Consider the following 15,451-nt stretch of genomic DNA (forward strand, 5'->3'; position numbering starts at 1 on the left):
CATACGATTTACATGAAAATGAAATATTTGAATTTTTTACTCTAGTTCAGTTATGTGTGTTTTTTAAATTTTTCATTACTAAATTAGTTTTAATTGTAAATAGTAACTAAATATGATTGCCCCTCCTAAAATTTACATCAAGATCCGCCACTGGTCATGGTAAAAAAAACTGTAGCAAAGAAAATAAACTGTACTTTTGTTGTCTCAATTATAAATGCAATAGTTTCTTTGTCTGATATTCTTTTATGTCAAAAATTATGTATAAATAAAAGATAATCTTTAGACTACCATAATTATAAAATCGTTCTCCCTAATAAGGATTACAATTTTTATAAAATTATACCACAATTTTGAAGCGGTTGCAGAAAATATTATATTGTCCATATAGCTAGCTAGGAAGTGTCCCTTTAATTATCTATGCCAAAAGTAGAAATCTAGTTTTTTAGTGGAAATTTAATTTCATTATATCTATAAAAAGTCAACTTCACTTGTCCAAAATTTAGAAACAACACATGTGAAATGATGGTTTGATGCATTTGGTTTTGACTAGGGGTGGCAATACGGGCCAGCCCAACTTTAGATCTGTCAGAATATGGGCTGATCCAGCCCGACCCTTATTGTTAAAAAAGTTCAAAATGTTAGCCCGACCCATATTTGGTAGGGTTGGCAGGCTAGCGGGCTGACCCGTTTTGTTCTTTTTTAAACACACATTAAAACTTTTAGACAAAAATAAATGATTCAAATAATTCATAAATGTCTTTTAAAACAAAAAATCACAATCAAAAGACACAATCTCATGATAATATATTACATTAGTACAAAACTTGTAAATTCTAAGCAATAAACCACCATAGTCTTAAACTTTAGACTCCTAGCTCACAATAGAGCTTATAACTCCTAAGTTTTAAAAAGTGTATAAGAATCAAAATTATTATATTATAAGTAAATCACAATAAAGTATATATATTACTCAATTTAATTTGAATTCGACTACATTCAAAATATAAATTGAAACTCAATTGAATTCAATTAATTTTCCAAATGGAATCAAAATCAGTAGTTCTGTTTAAGTTTCCAATTTTCTATTTCAATTAATTAAATGTTTAAATTTGATTATAACACCCATAATTGTCAATGAAACTCCACCTTCTGATAACAAGTACAATAATTGGATAAGAGTGGAGATAATAGATAAATACATAATGAAATATTAAATGTTCATTTTACAAAGAGAAAGAAGAATTATATGCTTAAGGATTCAAACATAAGTTAAAATTATAAAAGTTTAATCTTAATTGCAATAAGTAACATAATAGACAAATGAACTTTAAACTTAATGTTAACTTGCCGGGCCAGTCCGGCCCGACCCTCTATGGCCCGTCTAAAAGACGGGCTTCAAAAACGGGTTGAATACGAGCTTTTGGGCTAAAATCCCCAGCCTGACCCGCTAAAAACACATATCCGAATGGGCTAGCCCGTCAGACCAAACCCATTTTGCCATCCTAGTTTTGACATTCATGACAACTAACATGTAGAAGTAGGCCATAAGTTTTTATGAAGCAGGATATCCAAATGGACCACAACCATGCCAAGAATAAAAAGAGTTAATTAATAATCACCCTAATTTTGGCTTTTATGAAAAAGCTGAGAATTTACTGAAACAAAATTTAATTTTAAAGCGTTGAAAGATTTTTGCTTTGGAGCTATGTAAAAGCTTTATGTCTTTTTTCTAGGGAATAAATTTTTATCATCTCGATTTTATAAATAAAGTTTCCAACACTAATCAAAAGTATCCCTCATTTTCTTGCTTCACCTTATTCCTAGACTATAGATTTATGTAAAGAAGACTATACCTAAAGTGAAAAGGCATTAACATATTTTTTTTGGTTTCCCACATATATTTTTACACTGAAGATAATAATGTTCGAGCTGGAAACATCCATAGATATGTTAGGCTGATTCTCCCAGCGGGTACTTTTTTCATCCACGAGACTCAAACCCGAGACTTTATTTAAGGGGAATTAAGCATGTATCACTTGAACCAATAATAGTCGAGAAGATATTAGCATATTAATCCAACACTTCCTCATTCCAATGCTAATCACTACCAAACAGTGCATTAGATCTTGGTTTAATAAAATGTTTTTTTTCTCTCTCTTGTCTTCAAAGTGCCAAAACATAAGGTCCCAAGTTCTTATCAACCTCTCCTTTTATTAAAGAGCACCTTGGTATCCTCATCCATAATATAAATATTCTATTTAGCAATATTAATTCTTCAAATGGAATTATTATGATTTAAAAGTAGTGCAAAATGTGGAGGCAGAAAAACTAAACCAAAGATTGTCCAATTAGTCTTGTGCAGCACCAATAATGTTCTATCGAAGCGCATTACAAGAAGAGTAATGTTGGGTGTTTGCCAATATTTGTTCATGCCAAAGCTATAAAATGAGTTCAATTGACCATTAGTATGAGGGAAAGGTTACATTTTTTATAAATAATTTGACTTGAATATCTTGAAGATATTAAATTACAAAATAACTTGCACACTGAAAGACGAACACATGGAAGAAGAAAAATATTAAAATCTATTTCATTAAATAAAGATTAAATTCATAGTGTCTTTAGAAACAACCTAGGAATACTTTACTGACCTAACTAGCTAACACTTTCTATATATTACATTCTTGGTGTGAATAATTAGCCTTAGAGTTATTGCACGGAATTATTTACAAAATTCATTTTGGTAATGTTGGTGATAAAAATAACATGTAAATTATATCATTATAGTGAAATTACTTAACCATGTAATGAGAGAGGGGTGAGTTCGACAAATAATATTTCTTATTTTTCCTCTTTGGCTTTGGAGATAAATGAATAAAAATAAAAAAACTTCAAGAGTTATTTCATAATTGTGTTTTATGATTTTAAAGTCTAATTAGAATATGAGATAAGCGTGTGTTAGATATTTGGCTTTTCACTATAGCAACTTGAATCAGTAAATCTTGATTAATTAATCAAAGTCACTTTCATTGAGGTCAGAGGTGGGCTTCATTTTGTTTTCTTCCCACAATTAGTTTCTTGCTTGGATTCATCACCTCACTTCATTTCATTTCACATTGGGTCATTTAGGTATGTTAGGTTGACAGTGGGAGTTGATCACTTCCATTGTCATTTTACCAATCCTGTTAATCACCAAAATCAACCAACTTATACATACATATACATATATATATATATATATATATATAATATAATATAATATAATATAATATAATATAATATAATATAATATAATATAATGTAATGTAATGTAATGTAATGTTCTTTCACTTATTTTTTTTATAACATACATACACGCACCTATAAAATATTGCTAATGGCTTCTAATATTTTGCTATATACATACATAAGATGGTGAATTCAAAACCAGTAGAGGGCTTTAGGATCTGATGGATAATCTATAATGAAGTCGTATTTAATGATTAGGGTGAATAGTTTTAAAGAATATAATGAAGAAGATGTGAGTTCGAGTCTCAACTTGTAAGATTAGCAAGAAAAGAAAGGAAAACAGAGAGAAAAGATGAAATCAATTTTTGTATTTTATTAGAATGAGTTGATAGATTTACAGCAACAAATCCAAGTCCTATTTATACAAAAAGGAAGTTACTTAACAGACTAACTAAATTAATAACAGAATCAGTTAGACTGAAACTAATTGCTTAACAACTTCACTCAAGTATTCTATAATACAGCTACACTAGGATATTAACATACTAATATTTATCTATAAAAAATTCCAAAAACACTTGTAGAGTTGTGAGGTTTGCCCTGCCCTAACAAGAAAAGATAATAAAAATCAAAACTTCAGGTTATACTAATGTGGGCACTTAGACTTAAGTTATATTACTTGTGTAGATGGACAATGCATATGCACATATCTACATAAACTTTGGTCCTTGGTAGAAGTAGTCATTGTTGTACAGAAGAAAAGCAATGAATTAAAAGTCCTTTAAACAAGGAAAATGTTAATAAAGGAAAGTACTTATCATCTATTCATGGATGTTAATGAAGGAAATTAAAGTAGATTCAAAAGGCAACATTGACAAGAAAAAACTGATCAAGTTTGAATCAATGACCACTGAAGGGCCCACGTGTCTAAACATCCCATATTACAAGTGTAGTTGTGCAGTTTCTATAGTTTTATTAAGTATCTTATTATTCTCTCTCACCCTTCATTCCTTCTTCCATTCACATTCGCATTCCCTTCATTTTTTGTTTAGTTCTTGTTTTTGTATACTTATGCACTCATAAAGCATGTAACTGAACTGTTCCTGTTTCCCTCGTACTATTAACAGGTAAGTTTGAAGTTTCTTGTCTAAGGTATGAACATGTTTCTTTTAGGCCACCTTGTCAATATTTTCTTGTATCCCCTTGTTTGGTTTCTGAGAAAAGTAAATGTAATAAATGAAAACTGAGTAGGATGGAATTAGAGGGGAGAGCGAAATTTTCTATGCATTGGTTCCAAACTACCACTTACCAGTTGATCATAATTCTTATACAAATTTCTTGGTTCTTCAACATGGTAATGCAAAGTTCTAGCTTTAATATTCCTACCTGGACTTTTTATCTTTTGGATTATTTTGTTACTAATGGCATTTTTTTGGACTCTATCTTCCTATGATTTGTTGTATGGTTAATGTATAGTGTACATTTTGTCAGGCCAATGAATGATTAGATGATGAATAGTGAATAGCAAAGGCAAAGCAAGAAATAGGAGATGAAAGAAGAGTCAATAGGATTGATTATTGGGGGTTCCACAGGTGTTGTTATTGGAGTCATTTTGGCAGTTTTTGCACTCTTCTGCTTTAGGTACCATCAAAAGCATTTACAGATAGGTAATAGCAGTTCCAGAAGGGCTGCTACCATACCGATTCGAACAAATGGTGCCGACTCTTGCACTATTCTATCAGACTCAACCATAGGTACAGAGTCACCATTAAAGTCTGGATGGAATGGCATGTCGTTTTGGCTTGATGGATTTAAGAAGAGTCACATGGTTTCGGCATCTGGACTACCTGAATATTCATACAAGTATGAGTTTGTTTCTTATATGGAGTTGCCTTCATGTGATTTTCTATTTGTTTTGTCATGAATCAACTTTGAATTCTTATATATTTACATACTATGGCTATGATACATTGTCAAAGTTCCAACATTTATTTAAACCATTTCCGAGATTGGGAGGTAGGTGATGTAGGACTTACCTCTCAACATTAGAACATTAGCTTATCACTATTAGGTTATCATCCTTGTTAAAATAGATGCTTGATTGCATGTAAGCATGTGTCAGCCAAAAACTATTTTCTTTGGAAATGTGTAAATTTAGGGGAACACTAATAGTTACTAAGAGTAAAATAAAAAGCTGTTTGGATTCTTCATAGTTCATACCAACTACATATTTCATGTCACATATTCCTTATTTCTTTCTATTAATGTTTTATTCAACTTCAGGGATTTGCAGAAGGCAACATATAATTTTACTACAGTAATAGGACATGGTGCATTTGGTCTTGTTTATAAAGCTCACATGTCTACCGGTGAGACTGTTGCGGTTAAGGTTCTTGCAACTAATTCTAAGCAAGGAGAGAAAGAATTTTATACAGAGGTCAGTGCCAATGTCATTAACCAGTACTTTGGCCACTCTGCCACAGAATTGTACTGCATTTCATGTCATAAATTTCAGAGTAAAGTGTATGTTAAATGTGGCAAGTTCATAAGATTTATGGAGGAAGTCACTAGTGAAGAAAATATAGGAGTGGAGTGAATGAACATAGATGTTGAAATTTAATTTTTTGGAAATTAGAATATTTAAAAACATGATTATTGCTATATTCTGAATATGAAATCTTTTATATAATATCTCTGTACTTTTTGTGTGTGTGTGTGCAACACTTGAGGTAAATAGTTAGCAACTAAGCATGTTCCCATTTACCTAAAGTTATTGGCTCTAGGGGCAACTAGTGATATTGCATTGGTACAGTTTTAAGTTATCATATACATTATTTTTCCGGTACAATCTATCTTCATCTCTCTAGAGTAATCTATCAATATTGACCCGAAATGTTCGTTTGATATTTCTCAGGTTATGTTGTTGGGGAGGTTACACCATAGAAATCTGGTGAATTTGATTGGATATTGTGCAGAAAAGGGGCAACATATGCTTGTATATGTTTACATGAGCAAGGGTAGCTTAGCTTCTCACTTATATGGCAAGTTATCTATCTACCTTTTTATTTGACAAATTTCTTTTCAAACTTTTTGGCTGAATGTACTTGATAGAAATATGTATCTGCAAATGAATTTCTTCACATACTTATGCACTGCTTCCTGGTACTTTTCCCATTTTCTTGACCAAAAGTTCAGTAATTTTATTGTTACTTTTTCAAATGAAAGGACATGGATGATATTCTCTCAGCCATTCATGTTATAACCAGCATATGCATATGCATTCTGAAATATGTTAGTCTGAAAAATATTTTCCTTACTGCATTTACATTTTGAAACAGATTGTCTGACTTGTGATTTTTTTTTACTTTTGTATTCCAATGTATTTCTATAGAGCAGTAAAATAACTTATTAACCAAAATTCCACAAAAGGCATACATTTCATTCCTGCTTCAAGATTTCTCTGCTGGAATCCTACCATACAAGTTACAAGGAACGCATTTCTTACCAAGTTACTTGAGCAAAGATGTGAAATACTAGTTCGATATTGTGTGCTGTTCAATTGATTTTTCTTCTGTCACTCCCTTCAAATGCAATTGTTGTATTGGTTGATGGAGATGTTGAAGTGGATGTGTGAGCATACAAAAGAATGTTAAATCAGGAGTAAATGCATTACAGAGTAATTAGGTTAGAACTTGGCACTTATTGATTAAATGGTGGTAGAATATCGGCGAAGGTGGTTAGCCATGTAAGAATAAGCCCAATAGAAGCCCCGAGTAACAAGAATCAGTCAAATGGAGGATAACCCAACAGCTAAATGTAGAAGAGCAAGAAAAACCTTAGGTGGAATGGCCTTTTTTAACTTTATTTATCATAGAACACAATGACATTATTTGATGTATGTACCCGACCCCTCTTACTCGGAAAAGGCTTTTTGTTGTTATTGTTGTTGATGTTGTGATAATATTCAGGAGAAGAGAATGAAGCACTGAGCTGGGATATGAGGGTTGACATAGCTTTAGAAGTAGCAAGAGGCTTGGAGTATCTTCATGATGGGGTAAGCTTCCATGTGATCTACACCAATCTAATTTTAAGTTGTATAATGTTATAATGGTATGTGTTGTCACCTTCAGGCAGTTCCTCCGGTAATCCATCGAGATATCAAATCTTCCAACATTTTGTTGGACCAGTCCATGCGTGCCAGGGTATTTTCTTAAACACCAAGAAAAGTAGTTTGTATGAAAATGGTTTTTCTGGCTAAGAATGGTCTATAATTCTTTATATTGTTGGTTAAGATGCTTCTTATACTGTAGATGTGAATGAAGCAGGTTGCTGATTTTGGACTATCAAGAGAGGAGATGGTGGGTAAACATGCAGCTATTCGCGGTACCTTTGGTTATCTTGATCCCGAGTATATATCTTCCAGGAAATTCACCAAGAAAAGTGATGTGTATAGTTTTGGTGTGTTGCTCTTCGAAATTATAGCTGGAAGAAACCCTCAGCAGGGTCTTATGGAATATGTTGAGCTTGTAAGATCTCTTTCTCTCCCAACAACCTATAATGAGGATAATAGTAGATGTGTTGATTTTAGGGACTAGAGTTTTATAATGCATTACATAACAAAACAAGTTCATCACTCACATAAATCTATCATTAGCTATTTGATGACTCTATCTATTGAAATTTTTATATCTTGTTGGGTGATATATTATAATGCATGCTAAAACAAGTCAACCAGTCATTGCTAAGCAGCAATTCTATATTCTGAAATAGCTTAATTTTGCAAATTTGATTTTGGTTAGAATTGAGTTTGTAACTGAGTCGGTTATGTTTTGATGTTTTATTCTAAAAATAAATAAATCTGTAGTAAAACCTAGTGTATAAGCTTTAATCCAACTCATAATCTACACGAATTGCTAACCATGTTAGTTACATCTTCGAGCCGATTTTAGATAGTTCAAACGTGCGACCAAACACACTTGATCTGGTGAAGTTGTCATATTGTCGTGCAGCCGAAAATCGGCCCAATTTTCGGCTGCACGACTCATATCATGATTGACTAAATGAGGAAGCATACATGGGAAAATCAAAATAGTTGTTGTATTTGTTCTATTAGCACATTATGTGATGCATAATTCATATTCTAGCCCATTTAATGCTTTTGATGATTAATTAGGCAGCAATGAATACCGAGGAAAAAGTTGGTTGGGAAGAAATTGCAGATTCTCGCCTCGAAGGAAATTTCGATGTCCAAGAGCTGAATGAAGTGGCAGCCCTTGCCTACAAGTGTGTTAATCGCGCCCCAAGGAAGCGCCCTTCAATGAGGGATATAGTGTCAGTGTTAACAAAGATCCTTAAATCAAGGCACCATAGGAATCATCACAACAAGGCCTTGTTATCCACAGCAGAAGTTTTCATTGATCTTGATCAGACAGAGACCAAGAATTCTGTTTCTAACCACCGGAGACAAGATTCAATGGATAGTGCAACAGACATTGAAGTGTAGAATATGGTTTCAACTTTTACCTTCAACTCTTTCTTTTTTGGTGACTTTTCTTTTTTAGTTTTTGCCTTTGGATACATGTTAGGCTTGTGATTTTGTTACTATTTTGTTGTGTAAACATGTTTCTTCCATTTTTTCCCTCATACTTAAGTTACATTGTTTTATATGATGAGATTGTTTACCTTATGACTTAGATCATAGGATTCAAATCCTTCGTTTACAATATTAAAACTTCATACATATACACTCACTAATTAGGAATTTCGTGTACTTGGTCATCCTTTTATATAAGTTACATTGTTTTACAAAAATGAGACCAAAATTTTCATGGGCACCAGATGGCTACATTTATTTTAATACAGCTTTAACAATCTGCATTGTCTAATTTCCTCCCAAAAGAATATATAATGAATATACATAGTATGAAGTATCAACAAAGTTATATATACAAACCACCTTTCTTATAACAAAATGACGAGATTGGACATTGTGTAGTGGCAAAGTTGCTGAATAAATGTCACCGTTGTACTTACATTTTTTAGAACAATTATAAAAATATTTGAATAGGTAAAGCTTAAAAATCACTTGAGATTATATCTTAGCTAATTCTATGAAGTATAGCTGATCAACCTGTTCCCTGCATAATTTTCATGATGTGGGTTGTTTTAGCCATTAATTACTAGGTAGGTTGTTGAGTTTGTATTTCAATACTTCATTTGATCTAAGATCCATTCATTTATGTATTCTCTATTTACTTTGAAAGCCAATTATAGCTTACTGAATAACATCCTAGAAGTTACCTAGGATGAATTATGCTAATTGTCTAATATAAAGATAAATATATGAATTTGGTTGATTCAGTTGTTGTCAAGTTATGTTGTGGCTAAGTCAATTACTTTGGTTGAGTAATTTTTTATTACTCAACAAGAATCTATTGAATCAAAGGAGGTTCATATGTTGTTTGCTATAGACAAGTTTTTGGTCTGCAAAATGCTATGTTGCGTGAAGCACAAATGATTAAAGAAAATCATTTATTAGATATCAACTTTTGTCATCTTTATGTTGACTAGTACAAAATATATAATTTATTTAAGGAGCTTTAGCTACTAGGTATCTTTTGCATCTTCAGCTATTTTTTTCCATTGTCTTTATTGCAAAGCTATCATCTGCAACTAACTAGTGAAGTCTGCATCAAACATTTAAGAGATAAAAACCTCAAATGGTTCATAAAACTGTCAAAACTTAGAAAATAGCTTCTCATAATAGCAAGTCAATCTTACCAAGAACTTTACAAGTTCATTTTTGCACAAGTGTTTGACTTCAAACTTTGAAAATCTAATGGAGTTTCCTTCATTGACCTTCTTTACCTACATGTGAGTGTAAGTAATAACAAATGAGGGTTAGTAGCATACATTTATGAGGTGCATGTGATATGAGGAATTGAAAGCTGTACATATGTTACAGTAATGAATGTGACATTACTAACCCCCACTTATGTACATGCTCTTAGGATTTATGACCCTCACAAAATGACCAATAAAATTATCACTATCACACTTATTTCTTCACAATAGTACATTCGTAGTTATTATAACCCATATGTGAATAAAAATACACCTATATAAACATACATATATATACACAAAATGAAAGATGCAAGGAAGGTATGGTAAGGATTTAGCTCACACTCTAAGAGTGCAAGCTCAAATTTCATTATCAACTTAAAAACCTTATTATCGGGTCTCAAGAATTGAATCTTTGACCTTTGGTCTAATATGATAACTTGAATCAAGTGGAACCTTACCCCACTAAACCAACAATCTGTTAGATATTAGTGGTTAATTTGTGAATATATTTGTCAGCACTAAAGCATTCACCCAACTAAACTTAGATTATATATATATATATTATACATATACATAGAGAGAGAGGGATGGTCCTGGCATGCTGTTCACATCATGATATGCAAGGAACAATAACTGACAAATAAATATTAACAAAAGTATTTTCAGGACAAAGGGAAGAAGAGACAAGGTAGATATATAACTGAGCCGTGAACATCTCATTTATAAACTATAATAGTTCCTGATATTTGTCCTCAAGTTTGGATTCACCTCTGTTTGGATTATATTTTGAACCATAACCTTCCAAGAAGGGTCACATGCCTTTTATTTGGATCTGCTACATTTAAATAAAAAAATGAGACAACTTCCCTGGCTACATATGCACACTACAGTAAGTAGGAGCTTTCACAGTTTAACTGTTTAATGAACAGGACATGATCTAGTTAACTTATAAGACTGAGATCAGCCACATTATCCGGTTTATACGGACAAGAATCCTCTGTCTCAAGAAAATCTTTTCTCATATACCAAGTCAATCAAATTTCATAGAATAGTGTACAAATATTAATTTATGTTATTATAATTTTTATTTTTAATCAAATAAGATTTTCTGATTGGATGGGGACACCAAATGGGACATGTGATCCCCATCCGGTTTATAGTTTATACTATATAATATAGATATATTGATCTAGTGCCGTAAGACTCCATTAGATTTTCAGGTATCAATAGGTCAAATATTTAATTACTAGGAGCGATACTTGCTGGAAAAGACAATCACACACCCCAAAAATGATTAATTTCTTAGTATAGGGTGAGAGTATATGGTTGATTATACCAAAAAAATTATATAATATAGATACACTGGCTTAGAAGTAAGTAATTATAGTATAACCAACTGGTTATCACAACAGGAGCACTTGCATTCAGTCAATTTAACCATTTAATAAGCATTTATGGAATCCAATCTTTAATTTGCATTAAATTATACCAAATAATTTTGGCACTTTGTCATATTCCTAGGCTGTACACTTGATTAAATGCACATACAACTAGGATTCTTCCACTCCCCTATCCTTCAATTTGATAAATGAGAAATCTAGTCAGGTTTAGTAGGTTATTAGTTATTACCTATTTCATTATTTCAATTGACTCTATTTTTTAGACCTTCAATTATATAACATAAAAACAGAGTTATAACCCACAAGCAATTGCATTGTCGTGGAAATGTTGGAGGGGTAATTAATAAAGCTGACTTAGTTTTGATGCCATTATGTTAAACATCAAAGCTGGTGTAAATTTTCAGTACCATTATAAAATTAGAAGTGTATGAATAGGAGGAGGTTCATACTTGATACAATTAACATGAAGAAGCACAAGTGACTAAGGAAAAGAATCAAACTTCTTCAAATGATTAAGGGCAAAGAACCTCCATAGAAAAGCAACAAAAAAAGGATCCATAAAACTACACAATATGTTAGCCATTTTGACTTTGATTCTTTAGATTCATGGTTTGCAAATTACTACAAAACAAGGAAGAAGAGCTCTAGGATTGAGCAAATAAAGCTCCTCAATATTTGAATAAAGACCAACTTTCCCAGCCAATGAATCAAAGCCTGTTTGGGCTGCAATTTCCTGAATGTTTTCTAAAGGCCTATGAACCCTGCCAGCAATTACTCTGCAAACAATAAGTGCTTTTCTTAGTGAAGGATCATCACCAAGAATCTCTATAGACTCAAAAGCTCTTCCACTTGTTGATGTTGTGAAAACACCTATGCCATCCTTGAGCTCCTTCTTGGCAGAAAAACCATTTCTGATGATTCTACACACACAACATTTTTCTGATAGGCAGAGACTTGAAGAGCCATTGTGACCGAGAGAGCATGCGACAGCGGTGCCGTAGAACCTCAAAAGCTCATTTCCATCAGCCAGGCACCTAGGATGCTTCTTCTGGAGTTTACTTGCTTTGATTTTTACCATCTCTCTGTGCTCTTCAAATCTAGCCAATGTCTTTTGCATGTTGTGGACTTTCAAAACTCTCTCAATTCTACCACAGTGGTTCTCAGACTTTAACCAGCTTGTTCTGCATATGATCTCCACTATTTTCCTTGATGAATCACCTTCCACAAGTTCAGTAACTGTCAAGGGAAAACTTGCTCTTAAATTTATAATACATGAAACTGAAAATTTGTCAAAAACAAAGGAAAATACTCAAAATAGCAACAAACTTGAAGGGAAATGGATTTGATCCAGTAGTGCAATCAGTTGTGGAGATAATGTTTCTCCTAGGCTTTTAAGCATAGTTCTAAATTAAAATGTAATGAAAAAAAGGAAAATCAGTTTGGTTGTCCCATAAAATTCCTCATCTCAACATTAAAATTTGTATGTATCTGAATATCTGATATAAGATATAGATGTGGCCAGGAAATTTGTGGTGGGAAAAATGTTAGGATAACCTTCTATGAGGGTCAGTAACAAATGGAAGAAAAACATAAAACCAACACTATAATGAAAGTTACAACCATATAGGTAGGCTGCAATGATATGAAACTTGTCTATTTGAAGATAAAAACAAGCCATGGAAACAGATAAGCTTAAAATAGATACTTGAGGTAAAAAAATGGTGTTACCAGCATGCTTGGATAGATGATGAGATTCAGCAGCTTCCCATTTGTTAAATTGCTCTCCACATTTGTGGCAAGTCACAGTTGAAGAACCATTTGAATCTGTCTCAAGAGACATTCTATTACTTGAATGAAGTCCAGCTCCAGCACCATGAAAAGTGGACCCTTCTGACAAAAGGAAAGGAGATTTCCTTGGAGGAGTAGATGAAGTCCTAAATGAGGGGTTAAAGTAATGCATTGTAGGGTGCCCTCCAGGACCAGGAGTCCCAGGCCTCAAAGTACCTACAAATGTTGAACCACCACTAGCACCACCAACAGCATTGTTATTACTAGCACCACCATTGTTTCCAACCCCTTCTTGGAACCCTCCATAGCCAGTGATTTTCAACTCACACCTTGAGTTACTCAAAATCACCTCATGAGTTATAGGGTTGAGGAACTCACTGCTCCCTATGGATCTTGGACTGCAACTTGGTGGCTTCTCAATATGCCTCTTGCTTCCATGGATAACATCTTTGAGATTTGCTATGGACCTTGAACACCCTGATCTTCCTGTTTTCTTAGTCAAGATTGTACTCAAATGCTTCCTTGATTTTGGGTCATGTACATCACTTGGCTCAGATTTGCAGTGTAGAGACTTCTTCAAAGAAAACCACACTGTTGGCATATTATCCTTAACACTTACCCTTTTTCCCTTTGCTTTTGCTTTTGCTTTTTTTATCCTTGGTAGTTAGTTACACACTTACACTTCAACTAAACTCTTTACTTTCTGAACTGTAGTTTAACTCTCTTACAATGTTCATTCTCTCAAAAAGCTCCATTTTCTGCATTTGCCACTTTCTCCTTCCTTTTCCTGCATGAATGCTGAGAGAATGAAAAGAAGAAAAGATAACAACTTGACTTGTTTTCTGCTTTAAGCAAACAATCACTTTTTGTTTGCTGAAATTTCCTTTTCTTCCCTCTACAGGAAAAAACTCAACTATACATCAAAGTGGTAGCATGAAAACATAAAAGGGACAAAATTCAAAAGATTCTAGTAAACATCATGAAAATTATGAAAGAGCATTTTGAAGGGCGCTTCCTATGCTACATCACATGGAATGAGTTTGGTGATTTGCATAGGATAGTGTCCCGTGACCCCATTAGAATTTAGAAAGAGAGACAAAAAATAAATTGGGATGGGACACCAATGAATGACCAGTACTAGCATGGGATATGATAAATATCTGATATATATATATATATTCTTCAAAGTTACATGCTATGATATTTTTAGGATCATAAAATTAAGATGAACATATATCTCCTTTTAAAGTGATTAACTTCAATAGTACAAAAAGATGCTAAATCAAAGGCACAAAATATGCACAATACATGAATAATTAAGCAATTTATTTTATTGTTTTGCAATGCTGTCACCACATGAATGTATGGTGTATATTTTTTTTGATGAGGATGAGGAAGGGGTGTATAACCCAAAATAATGCCACATGCAATTAGGTTTTGAGGGAGGACCAGACAAGTGCATATTTTACTTTGCACAATCTATAAAGCCAAAAATTATTAGCATGGCCCAATAAACAAATAATTAATTAGTGGAATTACCAGAGAGGAGAATATAAATTCTGTCTCCATCTGTTGCTTTTTCACATTGAAGCACAGTACCATTTTCTAAAGGAACATGCTCATAATATATAATATACAATTCTTTAGAATGTCACATTTAAGCAAAATTAAATAATAAACAAATATAAGAACAGTGTTATATTGTTTTAAAACTATCGGTGTTTTTGTTAAAATTATTTCATACTGGCTAACTGAACTGGTAAATCCATGAACGGGTACAATACAATAATTGTATCAATCATGCAATTATATCAGTCAAAATTAGCTAAAATCGGTTTTACAAACTGGTTTTCAATTGAACCATACCGGTCATATCTGCCAGTTTTTATTGAAAAATTAATTTTTAATGAAAATAAAAAAATATTGGTTTTTTATTGATTTTTCAACAAGAATGTTAATATAATTATATATGTATATCTAATTTTGTCTGTATGCGATTTAATTAGTAAAACACCAATTGAACCGCTATATCGATATAGCACTATAGTAATACTTTTACGATATTAATAACATTGAACACTATTATTAATAAAACTTTGCTTTTTTTCTTTTTAAATATGTATTTCATTTGATTTTCAAGGTGACTTTTCTCATGTAATTATTGTAATACTTTAATTATTATCGGCGAA

At 32.5% G+C, this 15,451-nt stretch overlaps 2 protein-coding genes across 5 annotated transcripts; one reads left to right on the forward strand and one right to left on the reverse strand.

Annotated features, from left to right (window-relative positions):
• Positions 4,224–8,935, forward strand: LOC109355135 (calcium/calmodulin-regulated receptor-like kinase 1). 2 transcript variants are annotated; one of them, XM_019598097.1, is made up of 8 exons: positions 4,224–4,355; positions 4,720–5,091; positions 5,512–5,665; positions 6,143–6,269; positions 7,197–7,282; positions 7,359–7,430; positions 7,551–7,754; positions 8,402–8,935. In XM_019598097.1, the coding sequence occupies exons 2-8, from the start codon at positions 4,778–4,780 to the stop codon at positions 8,729–8,731; spliced, it is 1,287 nt and encodes a 428-aa protein (XP_019453642.1). In that variant the 5' UTR covers positions 4,224–4,355; positions 4,720–4,777; the 3' UTR covers positions 8,732–8,935. The 2 variants fall into 2 exon arrangements, with proteins under 2 accessions (XP_019453642.1, XP_019453643.1); XM_019598098.1 differs by having other exon boundaries at positions 7,554–7,754.
• LOC109355134 lies at positions 11,957–14,373 on the reverse strand. 3 transcript variants are annotated; one of them, XM_019598096.1, is made up of 3 exons: positions 13,571–14,371; positions 13,203–13,510; positions 11,957–12,752 (listed from the first exon to the last, which is right to left on the reverse strand). In XM_019598096.1, the coding sequence occupies exons 1-3, from the start codon at positions 13,861–13,863 to the stop codon at positions 12,079–12,081; spliced, it is 1,275 nt and encodes a 424-aa protein (XP_019453641.1). In that variant the 5' UTR covers positions 13,864–14,371; the 3' UTR covers positions 11,957–12,078. The 3 variants fall into 3 exon arrangements, with proteins under 3 accessions (XP_019453641.1, XP_019453639.1, XP_019453640.1); XM_019598094.1 differs by having other exon boundaries at positions 13,203–14,373; XM_019598095.1 differs by having other exon boundaries at positions 11,957–12,710; positions 13,203–14,363.

Source organism: Lupinus angustifolius, chromosome LG08 (assembly GCF_001865875.1).
Source record: "Lupinus angustifolius cultivar Tanjil chromosome LG08, LupAngTanjil_v1.0, whole genome shotgun sequence".
NCBI classification, from domain to species: domain Eukaryota; kingdom Viridiplantae; phylum Streptophyta; class Magnoliopsida; order Fabales; family Fabaceae; genus Lupinus; species Lupinus angustifolius.

What these genes read in the sequence shown, in the direction of transcription:
- LOC109355134 (XM_019598094.1), bottom strand. Translation starts at nt 13,863, where the DNA reads ATGCCAACAGTGTGGTTTTCTTTGAAGAAGTCTCTACACTGCAAATCT. An exon ending in TCATCTATCCAAGCATGCTG is followed by an intron (nt 12,753 to 13,202) that starts GTAACACCATTT and finishes ACAAATTTTCAG; the next exon opens with TTTCATGTATTATAAATTTA.
- LOC109355135 (XM_019598097.1), top strand. Translation starts at nt 4,778, where the DNA reads ATGAAAGAAGAGTCAATAGGATTGATTATTGGGGGTTCCACAGGTGTT. An exon ending in CTACCTGAATATTCATACAA is followed by an intron (nt 5,092 to 5,511) that starts GTATGAGTTTGT and finishes ATTCAACTTCAG; the next exon opens with GGATTTGCAGAAGGCAACAT. An exon ending in TGGAGTATCTTCATGATGGG is followed by an intron (nt 7,283 to 7,358) that starts GTAAGCTTCCAT and finishes TGTCACCTTCAG; the next exon opens with GCAGTTCCTCCGGTAATCCA.